Here is a 13,037-nt window from a genome sequence, read left to right as displayed (position 1 = left end):
CTGCAGGGTGGGGTGGGAGGGGGAGGTAGGGCCAGCTCTCCTGTTCTCATGACCTCAGGGCCAGCTCTCCCACCTGCCAAAGGCAGGGGGCAGGGGATATCTCTCCATCCCCCACGCCACCATATGGCAGATGAGGGGCAAGGCCAGATCTCACATGCTTACCTTCTCAGGGCTCACCTGTCCCCCACTCCCACTCCACCCTCCCAACCCCCCAGCTGCCCAACCACATTAACAACATCAGCTCTACTACTGCCCAGAGAAGTACAAGGCCCACTGTCCCAAGTGCTGCAGCTGGTGAGGGGCAGAGTCAACTCTCACCTGTCACAGGTGGTGAGGGGCAAGCGGGGGGGGTGGATTTTTCATGATTTTTGAAATGTTTATATCTGAAAAATCAAAACAATAAATTAATAAGGTGTTAATGAAGAGATGTAAGAAGAAAGAATTGGGTTCTGGGTCTCAAACAAGCATAGCCCTCAGCTGTCTTACGATCCTTAACCTTAACTCAATCTCTTCGCACATCTTGTTCTCTAACAAAGGCTGTGAAATGTGCAGGCTTTGACCTTTCACCAAGCAGGGCTTGTACCCAGGTTCTCAGCGGCAGGGCCAGAGGAAACCATTTGCCCCTACCAACTTCAAGCGTTTCATTTGTGACTAAATCAGCAATTCTCAACCTGTGGGTCTGACCCCTTCCAGGGAGTCGAGTGACCATTTCACAGAGATTGCCTATCAGATACTCTGCGTATCAGACATTTACAATTCATACCAGTAGCAAAATTACAGTTATGAAATAGAAATGAAAATAATATCATGGTTGAGGGTCACCATAGCATGAGGAACTGTACTAAAGTGTCCAACATTAGAAAGGTTGAGAACCACTGGACTAAAGGGTATGTCTTCCCTCAGGATCATTGCTGAATTAAATGAGATAGTGTTTACAGAATGCCTCGTAGCACAGTGACAGCCATATCTCTAAACTCTCTGCTGTGCTCTTATCACTAAAGTGCATTAAATTTTGCCAGACAGACACAGTAGAAAAAGCAAAGTACAAAATATATCCATAGGTCCATAGTGGTTAAATAATAGAGCAAGTAAATAGGTGAGAATAGATTAAGTCTGTACAGAAGATTCCAGAGAAGCCGTGCAGAGCCCCTTCAAGGGCAGCACAACTCTATTTCTTGGTGTGAGCTCTGCATGGTGACTTCCTTCCGCAGAGTATAAAATATAGGTCAGTGGCGAAGCCTGACAGCCATTTCTCGGTGAGGCGATCAAGGTTACAAATCAAAATTGCTATGTCATGCGGATAAGGTATAAGAATAGCCCTTTGTTTCTTTGTGATCCGTGTTCCGTGTCCCAGAATGCTATGGAAATGTGAGTAAAAACATCAGACAATGTAAACTGAAAGACAGTGTATAAAGTATCTCACCAACATCGTTAAGGTCAGCAGAAAGAGGTTCTGAGAAAATGCTAGTCTCAAAGAGTCAGAGGAAGTGTGGGCAATGCAGCATGGTGTGGTATGCTGAATGGACATTTACTTTAAAAGACCAATGGTTTAGTTAGTACGACCAAATCAGGATTGGTCCCTTACATGTGTTTACTATGCTGTGCTGATGTAATATACCAGCAGGCCAAATCTGGTTTGGAGCCCATGAGAACTCCATGGACTATGTTTATAGCTTTTTTTAAAAAAGCCTAAAACTATTCTTTAAAAGTTTAGTCAAATGCAGTGTGAATAGAATGTGTTACTACAGGAACTTATGTTATCAACTTATTAAGACAAACAAAGAAGCCTGGTGCCAAAGTAAGACCTTAGATTTAGATTTGTTATAAACTGACTCAGGGTTTTAGCTAAATAAACCTTGGTTTACTGAGACAACTTTGCCTCCTAGTGGCGTCATGATCTATCTACATTTTGTGACCAAGTGCTTCCTTTTTTCTAAGAATCAAGATGGGAACAGGGAAGGGAGATTGGAGGGAGTGAGGATGGTGGGAGAGAGAGAGCACTGGGAGAGACAGCTGGAATCTGGGGGCATCGCTGGGATGAGCTAGGAACCTACAGCAATGGAAATGCTCAGGAATCTATGAGGGTGGCCCTAGCTAAAACTCCCAGCAATGGGGGATACAGAGCCCAACCTGACCATCTCCTGTAACCAGACTAGACTTCTAGGGACGGGATTGGGACACCAACCCAGCCACAAACCTTCTCCATTAAAGTGTTTTGATGGTATTTATCATGAACCAGCTAAGTGTATGTATAGTTACTTTTAGCTGTTATCAAAATATTTACTTTATTTTGAGATTTATTTGATCTCAGGATATCTATGGCCTAGCATAGCATAGTGCCTAGAGCATATAGAATAGGAGGGAGATTTACCTCCTGGTGTGTAGCAGGTTTTTGCTTTTAGGCCACCACCCAGTTCCCAAATCATGACATGGAGACTACTTATGAGTTAAAAATGCTTGGTCTGGCTTAGGCTCATTTCTGGCTAATTCTTTTAAATTCAGCTGTTTCTCTTTATCTAGCTTTTACCTCAGAGCTTTTTACTTTCCCTTCCTTCTGTGTATCTTACTTTCACTGCTTCTCCCGTCTGGCTGGCAGCTGCCTGACTTCTTGCCGCAGGCGTCTCCATTTTTCTCTCCTCTTTCTTCTCTGAGCCTAGATTGCTCCTCCTACTTATTCTCTCTCCCTGCCAGCCCTGCCTATCCTTTCTCTGCCTAGCTATTGGCCATTCAGCTCTTTATTAGCCCAAACAGGTGCCTTGGGCAGGCAAGGGGAAAGAAACGCAGCGCATCTTTTCATAATTAAGCAAATGCAGCACAAACAAGTGTCACACATCCTTACATCATTAAACAAATGCGGCAAAAACAAATGTAACACACCTTTACACAGTTAAAGTAATAGTCTGCAGCATAAACAAACGTAACACATCTTTGCCTACTTAAAATGATATTCTACAACACTGGAGTACAGAAAGCGGAGTGAAGCAGTAACAAGACAAGGACAGGGCAAGGATCCTAATGATTCTACTGTTCCACCATCTTCCACAGCTATACCACCTCCTAAAGGTCTCTTCAAATACTGAAATCCATCAAAGAGTTAAACTGTTCATTAAGTCAGACCCCTTTTTATCTCGTTGTGTCCAGAAACACACAGATAAACTCAGGGGTGTGATTTATTGTCTTCTATGCATTTCTTAGTTCAATCAGATTATTAAGATTAGCCATCATGCTGTGGGAGCTCCTTCAGACAATAGCCTCTAAGATACCAGCCCACTTGGGCATGGTTTCTCAAAGTATAAATACAGCTGTAAAGCATGTGCTGGCTCTCTTGCTTCCTGCTCTCCTTCTGGCTGCTAGATTCAGTTTCTGTTCCCTATTTGTGCAGAGGTCTGTGATCTGTGAGTCTACCTCTAAATAAATAACCCTTTATTATACGTAATTCTGAACTAGTGTGAGATTATTTTGTAACTTTCAGCATCACCGTCACACCATACAATCTGAAATCTATTTCTGAATCCTCTATTCTTGTCCATGGGTGTATTGATCCTTATACCTACCACACTGTCTTCTTTCCAGCTGTTCTGAAGTAAGATTTTAGGTCAAATGTCATATATGCTCCATCCTCAAATACATTTTATAACATTTTGGTTTTTTTCTATTTCTAAGTAAATTTTAGAATATTTCAACTTCCTATAAAGATATTAAACACATGGGTGAGGGCTAGATAGATGTCTCAGTAGTTACCAGTGCTTGCTGCTCTTGCAGAGGAGCTGAGTTTGTTCTTACCATCGACGCTGAGTAGTTCCCAACTGCTGCCTGTAACTCCAACTCCAAGGCTGCCCTCTGTCGTCATGCTCGGGAAATGCACATACATGAAACACAGACATGAACACAAGGCGTGCTTATAACGAAGAGTAAAATCAATCTTTTTTAAAGAGACTAATCGGAGGAAAGGCACCATCCTAACAATTTCGAGTCTTTTCATACGTGCAGGCAGCACTGATGAGAAGATGACATGTCTGCAGATGAGTGTGAAATGCTTTTCTGGGCACTGGGAGAGTTTGATCACGAAGACCTGCAAATGCACTTGTCTTCAGGTGCTTCTTTCTGCAGGAAACCACAGAGGAAGAATGGAATGCCAGGGACCTTGGACACCTTCCAAGATGAACTTGGCAAAAAACAAACAAAGCTTAATAAAACCTGAAATCCACACCCATGGACAAGCACAAATGTCTAGATTCCCAATAACATTTCTTTACTCTTTTTTAAAGATCTCTGGCTCACTGGATAACTGAACAGTATTGCTTTGCACAATAAGGTGAATGCTTTGAGGGTTTTAACTGCTGAACTGTTCACTTCCTAACTGGACCTGAAATCTTGGTTTAGTAGTAAAATTATTCCATGACTCCTAGACCAGAAGATACAGTTAACATCTTTGTTTGTATTAACAGTATACAAGTTAACAAAAGTTAACAAAAGTTAACTTGTATAAGTTAATAAAAACAAGGATGGTTCTCTCTCCCACTTAGGAAGCAATGTGTCCTTTTCTCGCTCTGCCTTTCACAAAGACTCATTAATCTAAATAATCCTTGGGTCGCATGTGTCATGTGAACGAGTAACACACAAGTATTTGTTGTATATCACATTCAACTATATTCCTTGAACATGACATGGTTTACTTGTGTAGCTATGTTCTTCTCTGGGGTGGGATTCTTATTGCTTTAAAAACACCAGGCCATCTAAGTACATCAACTAATAATTTTCTGACATAAACAATGGCTTATATTCTAAAATTCTCTTGAGTTTTCTGAAAAAAATAAAAATAAAACAACAATCATAGCGATTGATGTGCTCAACTTCAGAAAAAAGTATGAAGCCCTCCCTACTCAGCTCCTCATTCCAGAAAATGTAAAGATCAGGACTTAATGTTGTCTGATATTCTAAGTGTAACTGGTTTATTTAAATGTAAAGTTTATCTGTTTTTAAATGACTGTAAGGAGTCCAATATTATTTCACATTGTATAGCCAAACAAAAAACTCTGTGACCTGAATTTGAACTAATGGTCATGATTTAATTTTGTAACAATTTGACTATTTTTCTTATTCAGCACTGTAAACAGATGTTCCTCAATGTACATACAATGGGGTCAACATCATGTAAACCCATTATAATTTGAAAATATCACTTGAGGCACCCTGCCTCTCAAACTTCCTTAGTCTAATCTACTGTGGTGGTTTGAAAAAAAATGTCCCGCCAAAGGGAAAGGCATTATTAAGAGGGGTGACTTTGTTGGAGTGGGTGTAGCCTTGTTGGAGGAAGTGTGTCAATGCGGAAGCAGGCTTTGAAATCTCTTATGTGCTCCAGATAGTGCCCAGTGTCTTAGATCTCTTCCTATTGCCTGCAAGATGTAGAACTCTCAGCTACCTCTCCAGCACCATGTCTGCCTGCATGCCACCATGATAATAACGGACTAAACCTCTGAAACTGTAAGCCACTGCCTCAATTAAATGTTTTCCTGTGTACAAGTTGCTGTGGTCATGGTGCCTCTTCACAGCAATAGAAACCATTAAACATGCTCACAATAAAAACACTAGAAGACAGGTGGCAAAAGTGTCTGACATAAGAACTGTTTTATAGATGAATAAATAATGCATGTAATAACGCATGTAATTATTATAGAATACTGAATATAGAAAACAGCTGTTAAACAATGACATCATGAAATTTGAAGGCAAATACATGGGACTAGAAAAATCCATCCTGAGTAAGGTAACCCAGACCCAGAAAGATGAACATGTATGTACTCACTTATGAGTGGATATTAGTTGTGAAGACTAATGGTGCTACAATCCGCAGACCCAAAGAGGCTAGGGAACAAGGAAGGCCCGAGGAGGGACACATGGATCTCCCTGGTGAGGGAAAATAGAAAAGATCTCGTCGGTGAACTGAGGGCAGGTGGGGATGGGAACATGAGGGATTAAGTTGCAGGGTGGGTGGAGGAGGAGAATACTGAGAGAGATATTGGAAAGAGGGGGTATTTCGGAGTCATTTAGAAACCCAGTGAAAGGGAAAATCCCAGGAATCTACAAGGATGAGACCTGCTAAGATTCCTAGCAATAGTGGATACTGTAGCCTGAACTGGCCATCTCCTATGACCAGGCAAGACTTCCAGCAGAGAGACTGGGACACCAACCTACCACATAACCTTTGACCTGTCCTGCTTGTGGAGTGTGCTGGGATAAGAGTAGCACAGAGATTGTGGGAGTGGCCAACCAATGACTGGTACATCCTGAGTGAGACCCATACCATGAGAGTGAGACCCTACACACACACACACACACACACACACACACACACACACACACACACTGCCTGGAGTGCTAGGACCCAGAGGCTGGATGGTCAAAGACCTAAGATAGAAGCAAACAAGATTGGAGGGGGAAAAAAATGTCGATGTAATGAAGCTAATGATACTCTGCTACACTCAAAGATTGGTGATTACCCCAACTGTCATCAGAGAGCCTTCATCCAGTAACTGATGGAAACACATGCAGAGACCCACAGCCACACATTGGGCTGAGCTTGGAGAAATATACTGGAGAGAGGAAGGGAGGATTATATGAGCCAGGCGGGGTAAAGACATTACAAGAAAACCTACAGAAACAACTAACCTGGGCTCATAGGAGCTCATGGAGTCTGCATGGGACAGACCTAGGCACTCTACATATATGTGACAGTTGTGTAGTTTTGTCTACTTGTGTACTCTTATCTGTGGGAGCACGAGCTGTCCCTAATCCTTTGTCTGATATTTGGAAACCTATTCCTCTTACTGGGTTGCCTTGCCCAGCCTTAATACAAGGGAGGTGCTTAGCCTTACTGCAACTTGATAAGCCATGCCTTGTTGATACCCATGGGAAGCCTCTGAACAAAAACAGAGGAAGAGTGGATGGTGGAGGGGATTGGGATGAAAGGAGGGAGTGGAAACTGTGATTGGGATGTAAAATAAAAAAATTTAACTTTAAAAAACAGAAAATAGACTAATCAAAACAAATACATAAAACTTGGCTTCATTTGGAGTCACTTTTGTCACCAGTGTGAGGTTTTAAAAAAAAAAAGCCCTAGATTAAAGCCATTTCTAATTAGGAGCATCTATTTCAGATATTATTCTCTATTAGGATACAGATGGGTTTTTGTGGCTAGTGCAAGTGTAGCTTCATTAGCTAACTACCCAGTGACTTTTAGGTTGATTCTCATATCCTGCTATTCCATATAACAGTAGACATCATCTGTACGAAGGACTGGTTCAATAGTCCCAGCCTACAGCTGGAATTACAAAACAAGGGCTTTGTCAAATGCAAAGACAGTTACACGGGGAAGCAGCTCTTCTTGATTTCTCTCTCTTTTTTCCCCAAACAAAAATTAGGAAGGAACGGTAGCAAACACATTTTAGTACAACACTAGAAGTTAGGGTTTATACTTGTTGTCATCGCAGGTGTCTACCTGGAACTATCATTGAAACAGTCACCACAGTGAATACATCCTGTGGGTCCTGCAACAGGAAAGTTTACTTTCAGGCAGTTGTGTTTTTGTTCTTGACGGTATTGTGAGTAGGTGGATCCAGATTCTGACAATTAAGTGTAAAGGGATTTTATTTGGTCTGGTGGTGGTGGTGATGTGAGGGGACAGGGAGCATGAAAGGAATGTGTCCTTGAAGTGAGATGAAGTACAAGGCCTTTTGACTTTAGTTCCCACCGATACCACTAATTGGCTTTATAACCTTTCACAGGCAATATCCCTTTTCTGAGCCCAGTTCCCTTTTAAAAACACAAAAGGGTTGAATTGAAGATGAAAGAGGTATTTGGAGTAATGCAACTAATTCAGAAAATGTAGCTAGAGAAAGGAAGGCATCCAAGATGCTCAAAATCTAACTGGAACTTTTGAACATTAAGAATTAGTTGGGAGAAACAGATAGCTGGGGGACTAGGAAGCAGCTGTGTCTGGAGAGGGGATGGTAGGGAGGAAATAGGAAGGATGGGTTACAAGGAAAGGGGAGAACGAATATGACGTTTTGAAAGTCAAAAGAAGACTTAGAAGAGAACTTAGCTGAACGCTGCTGAAGGGCCATTACTCGAGCTACGGAGCTGTTAAGAGACCTTGACAGACACTACTTCAATAAATCAGCGCCATTAAAATTCAGATGAAAGCCAGCTAAAGAGAGAATGAATAAAATCAACTGTGCCTTCATTAAACACAATATGTGTTTATTCCAAACCTAGAATTTAACTGTCCGAATGCCCTTTCGGATCTGATCGCAGGCATTCTAAACTAGCCGACCAGGACTCGACCTCCCGGCTCTAAGATTGTTCGGTTACGAAAATACTTTTAAACAGATCTCATTAAATTGGATGCTCCCAATAAACATTCATCGTGTGTATTTCATGTGTCCAGCCCGCTCAACATTCTCGCTCCGAACCCTTAAACAGAGGAAGATCATTTTCAGAATTCCTACCGGGACACTTTGAGGGCGGGGCTGGTGGGGTGCCTAAATGGGTTCCGCCCACAGGCTTCCGGTGCGTGCGCTCGTACTCCGCGGCCCGTTTGTGCAGCCTCCCTAGCGTTCCTGTGGGTGGTTATTTCGGTGACGGACTGACTACGGGTGCCCGGTGGGCTCTTACGGAAGTCCTTTCGCTATTGGGAGGGACTCGGCGGCTGCTCTATGCCCTTGTTGCCGAGGGACTCTTCCTGGGTCGTTGCGGGAGCAGGAGTCGGACTGGGGCCGACACGGGGCTCCCACGTGGCCGACTCGGCGCCTGTGTGTGGTCTGCGCTGGCGGGATGTGGCGAGCACGCCGGGCGGCAGTGGCCTGGTAAGTGCGGCCTGCGACCTGGCCCCGTTATGTCATAGTCTGGGCCATTTGGACAGCGGGGTTGTCCCATCACTACTTCCTGAATGTGCAGGTGACCCTCAGGCCAGGCCGAGACTCTTAAGAGAATGCTCACATATGTTTGAGCACCCGAAACTGACAACACCTGACTGGTGACCCCTCCTTGTTCAACTCGAAGATTTTGGACACCTTCGGTCTTGACCCGTCATTTCTGTCCCCTTTGCCCCTGCCCTTGTGATCTCGCTGTTAGCTCTGCCCTAGTTGCTGCTTTTATTGTTGCTGTTTTCTCCCGGCCTGTTTCTTATCTGTTCGTGTCACTGAACTGTCGTCTTCCAGCCGTATGCCATGTCCACTTTGCACTTGCAGCCACTTTGGCTCTTCTATATGAAAGGGATCTGTCTGTCTGCCTATTTGTCTGAACCTCTGGCTGGAGTCAGATCTCGAGCAGTGACGCACACAAAGAGATGCCCTCCTCAGAGGAGATTTGTTCAGTGTTGAGGTACACTTTAAGGTACTACGTGCTGCGTGCGGCGCCACTTTTCTAATCACGCTACTATTGCTACCCTAGTCTGGTTTTGAAGTAGAAAAGTCATAAAATATTTTTGATATGTGTGGATTGCTGTATACACTTTACTGTTACCAAATTTGGTGTTATATTTGTAATTTGTTCCCATAGCCTCCAAGCTTCACACATTATTTCAGATGTTTGATCATAGCAAGTTATATGCACCAAGGAAGATTGGGGAAATGTAGTTCTCCTGAATTAACTTCACCTTTAAACATTGATCTTAAATTTTATTTAGAACTTTTAAAGGATTTTGGTTTAATTATGTGTGTGGGAGGGGCGATCTGTGCATGAGTACAGGTGCCCCCTCTGTGCAGAGGGGTAGGATCCCCCTGCAGATGGAGTTACAGGCGATTGAGCTGCCTGAAGTGGATCCTGGAGACTGAACTCAGATCCTCTGCAGGCACAGCAAGCATTTCTAACCATTCCATCCATCTCTGCAGCCCCTGGAACTTTTTTTTTTAATGTGTATATCTGTTTTGCCAGCATGTATGTCTGTGTGCCAGATATGCCTGCTGCCCATAGCGACCAGATCACAGCATTCAGCCCGCTGGGACTGGAGTGACAGACAGTAGTGAGTCATCATGTGGATGCTGGGAATCCAACCTTGGTCTTCTGGAAGGGCAGCCCTTTTTTCTTAAGCAATGAACTATCTCTCCAGCCCTGCCCTCAGGAACTTTCTTTTTAATGGTGTAAATGATTTTATTATACTTAAAGGAAAGGAACCATTTCTCAGAATTAATTAAGAGGCCAAAAGTGGAACCACCTTTGCTACAATGTGGTTCTTTTTAATCTTGTGGGATTTTAATTACAAGTAAACTCACAATTTTTGGTATTGAAATAAGCTATCTGCAACTTTTGCATTTTCACTATTTTGTAATTAATGCAGAGACATTTCTATTTTCTATAAAATAGGAAAAAATGCTGAAGATAGCATATTCATTTTAACCAACAAGGTATGTAGGAAACACTTTAAATTGAGTTGGCAAACAGATGTATAGTTTGAGTTGTTTATTTAATCAGTTGTGTAGCATGAGGCTGAATTGTTTCTGAAATTAGGGTTCCACAGTCATCGCTTTAGCATGTCTCATGCCGAAGCACAGCTTAGCTAAGGGCAGAAATGGGTGTATGAAAGCCGGAACCCAGCTCAGGAATTTTCCTTTTGCTGTAGTTCCGCTGCAAGTTATATCTGAAATATTGCAGCTTAGTACTACTCTAGTCGTAAGATAAAAACAGACTTTTTGTATACACATAAAAATACTCTTCCTGGACAAGTCAAAATGAAGACTGATGGCCAACATTGTGGAGGTGCACTAAGTATTTTTTCTGTATGGGTAAAAGATGTGGTCGTTGAGCAAGATCTACTTTGCATCACATTTGAAGTTTGTTTTTAAGTTTCTTTAGATAAAGAAGTCTTTTTCTCTTCATAGCCACTTTTAGGATCTTTCTTGACTTTGTCCTTTGTCTTGGATTTCTTAAGGCTTTGTTCAGCTGTGAGTTTTCTTTTTCCTCAGTCGTCTGGCTTGACCTCTGATTTAAAAAAAATCTTTCTTCAGTTCTGCAAAATTTTTCTTCAGCTTTACTTTTTTCCTCCCATTGCATCTGTTCTTTTTCTTTCTAAATAATTTAAAAGAATATGAGATTGCTTAGGTAGGTCCAGTATGTTCTTCAATTCCAAAGTAAAGACATGGAGTCCCATTGTCTCTCCACACGTTTTAAAAGATATAAGGTTACCTCTCTGCAAGGATTCAGTCATGTGTTCTCCAAGCTACACAGTTAACCATTGTAAAAGAGAAAATGTTTGTAATGTACCAAGTCGTCAGCCAAGTCATAAAACTGCATGTTGTAAAGTCCTTTTATATTATAGTCTGTTTATGGGTATGCCCAAACTCTACTGAAAAAAAATAGCAGTCTCCAAACCTACAAAGCACTCAGAGGTGCTCAGGCATATTCATAGTCAGTGCTTCATTCCCTGAGCCCAGTGGACCATTGCTGTGTACCCCATGGGCTGCATTATTCCTCACATCCCCCTACTTCTTTGCATCATAGCTTTTATGTTTTCTACATTTTTTTCCTTATTCTGCATCCTACGCAGTGTCCTTAATTATTTTCTGCTATTGATGTATATGCAAGTGCAGCTTTGCTTTCCATGGACTGCTTTTTAATATTCACTAAGCTCTTTTATAATGTTTCAATCTATAAGTGCTATATTCTCTAATATTTTTGAACATGTTCTTACTTAAGTTTGCAGTATTTTCAGGAATCCTTTCCATACCAGTGGTAGCATGCTAAGGGCTGCTGGTTTGCTGTGGGGTCTGCTTGTCTGGTGACATTTAAACGTGAAGGGCCAATGACTGCTGCAGATGCTCTGTCCGTGCTGCATTTTCTTTGCTGATTATTTCACCTAGCAACTTTCCTTTTTGGACTTTTATGGAATTGCACAGGCAGGTGATTCGAGCCTGCTACAAATGCCAGAACTGACGACAGCTCACCCTGGAAGCCTCCTCCACACATACACATGCACTTATGATCCCCAGGTCTTCCCTGACAGTGCTCAGCTTCCAGAGGCAATTGCTGTCTCCTGCTCCTTTTACTCTCTTCCCTATATATCATGAATACTTTGTTGTGGGGCTGGAGAGATGGCTGCTCCTCCAAGGGACCTGGGTCCAAATACTGTCACCCACATGACAGCCCACAACCATCTGTAACTCCAGTTCCAGGAAGTCCGATACTTCATCTGACTTCTGCTGATACCATGTACACATGTGGTACCCTGACATACATGAAGGCAAAACACCAGTAATAAACAGAAAGTAAGTAATAATAGCATTTTTAAGAGTTAAAAAAAAAGGGGGGGAAACCCGATGAAGACTAGCTTTCCCCTGGGTGAGCTTTGTCTGCCTTTTGAACTGGAAGCTCTAGACAATGCCTGTCTTAGTACAGGGATTTGTTCTGAGCCCATTATGCCTCCAGAGGACAATTGAAGACATTCTACATCTAACTACTGACCTGGAATATCCTGTCCCTGGCTCTCGTGGTTATTGCTGTCACCATTGTAAAAATAGGAGTAGATGAGGCCATGGAGGGAAATGAGGGAGACAACAAAGACATAAGTACCCTAGGGCTGCACTTGGCCTTGGAGTTCAGTTCGTCTAGGTGGGGTTATATTTAGGTTAGCCCCTTTCAGAAAAGGAGAAATCAGTCACTCATTCACACATTGGCAGTACAATTAATACTGAAGTGACATTAAGCTCTTACTCTAAGCAACCTTTACTAAGTTCTTTGGAGGCCCCAAGGTGAGAAGGAGGGTGACACAGTCATGAAGAAAAAGAAAAACTGGATCACAGCAAAGGTCTGTCCTGCAGAATCCAGAGGAGATAGCAAGGCCTCCATAATGCCCTCGCAGCCCCATTTCCAGTGTTTCCTCAAACACTGTTTACACAGGTGCTTGTAGTAAGAGGCTGCTTGTTTGTTTCCGGCTGCTCAGCCCTGAAATAAGTACACAAAAACCATATTACTTGCAATACTGTTTGGCCAATAGCTTAAGCATATTTCTGGCTCACTCATATCTTAAATTAACCCATTGTGCC

The 13,037-nt window shown here is 42.5% G+C and overlaps 1 protein-coding gene and 1 long non-coding RNA gene across 5 annotated transcripts in view; one reads left to right on the top strand and one right to left on the bottom strand.

Moving 5' to 3' along the window:
* Positions 1 to 236: 236 nt before the first annotated feature.
* LOC148123002 (uncharacterized) lies at positions 237 to 6,489 on the bottom strand. Its single transcript, XR_015735198.1, has 3 exons — positions 5,807 to 6,489; positions 3,784 to 4,104; positions 237 to 383 (listed from the first exon to the last, which is right to left on the bottom strand). It is a non-coding gene; the product is annotated as an uncharacterized LOC148123002 (long non-coding RNA).
* A 2,183-nt stretch (positions 6,490 to 8,672) lies between these two features.
* Opa1 (OPA1 mitochondrial dynamin like GTPase) overlaps positions 8,673 to 13,037 on the top strand; it is an 83,067-nt gene continuing 78,702 nt past the window's right edge. For 2 of the 4 annotated variants that reach the window (XM_048453943.3, XM_048453944.3), the window contains exon 1: positions 8,673 to 8,864. In XM_048453943.3, coding sequence (XP_048309900.1) covers positions 8,833 to 8,864 — 32 coding nt within the window. In that variant the 5' untranslated portion in view covers positions 8,673 to 8,832. The remainder of the gene's footprint in view (positions 8,865 to 13,037) is intronic. The other 2 variants (XM_048453945.3, XM_048453942.3) reach the window with 1 other exon arrangement.

Source organism: Myodes glareolus, chromosome 2, assembly GCF_982192425.1.
Source record: "Myodes glareolus chromosome 2, mMyoGla1.1, whole genome shotgun sequence".
NCBI classification, from domain to species: Eukaryota; Metazoa; Chordata; class Mammalia; order Rodentia; family Cricetidae; genus Myodes; species Myodes glareolus.
Note: the sequence above shows the minus strand (reverse complement) of the source record. Positions and strands in the feature narration are given on the sequence as shown.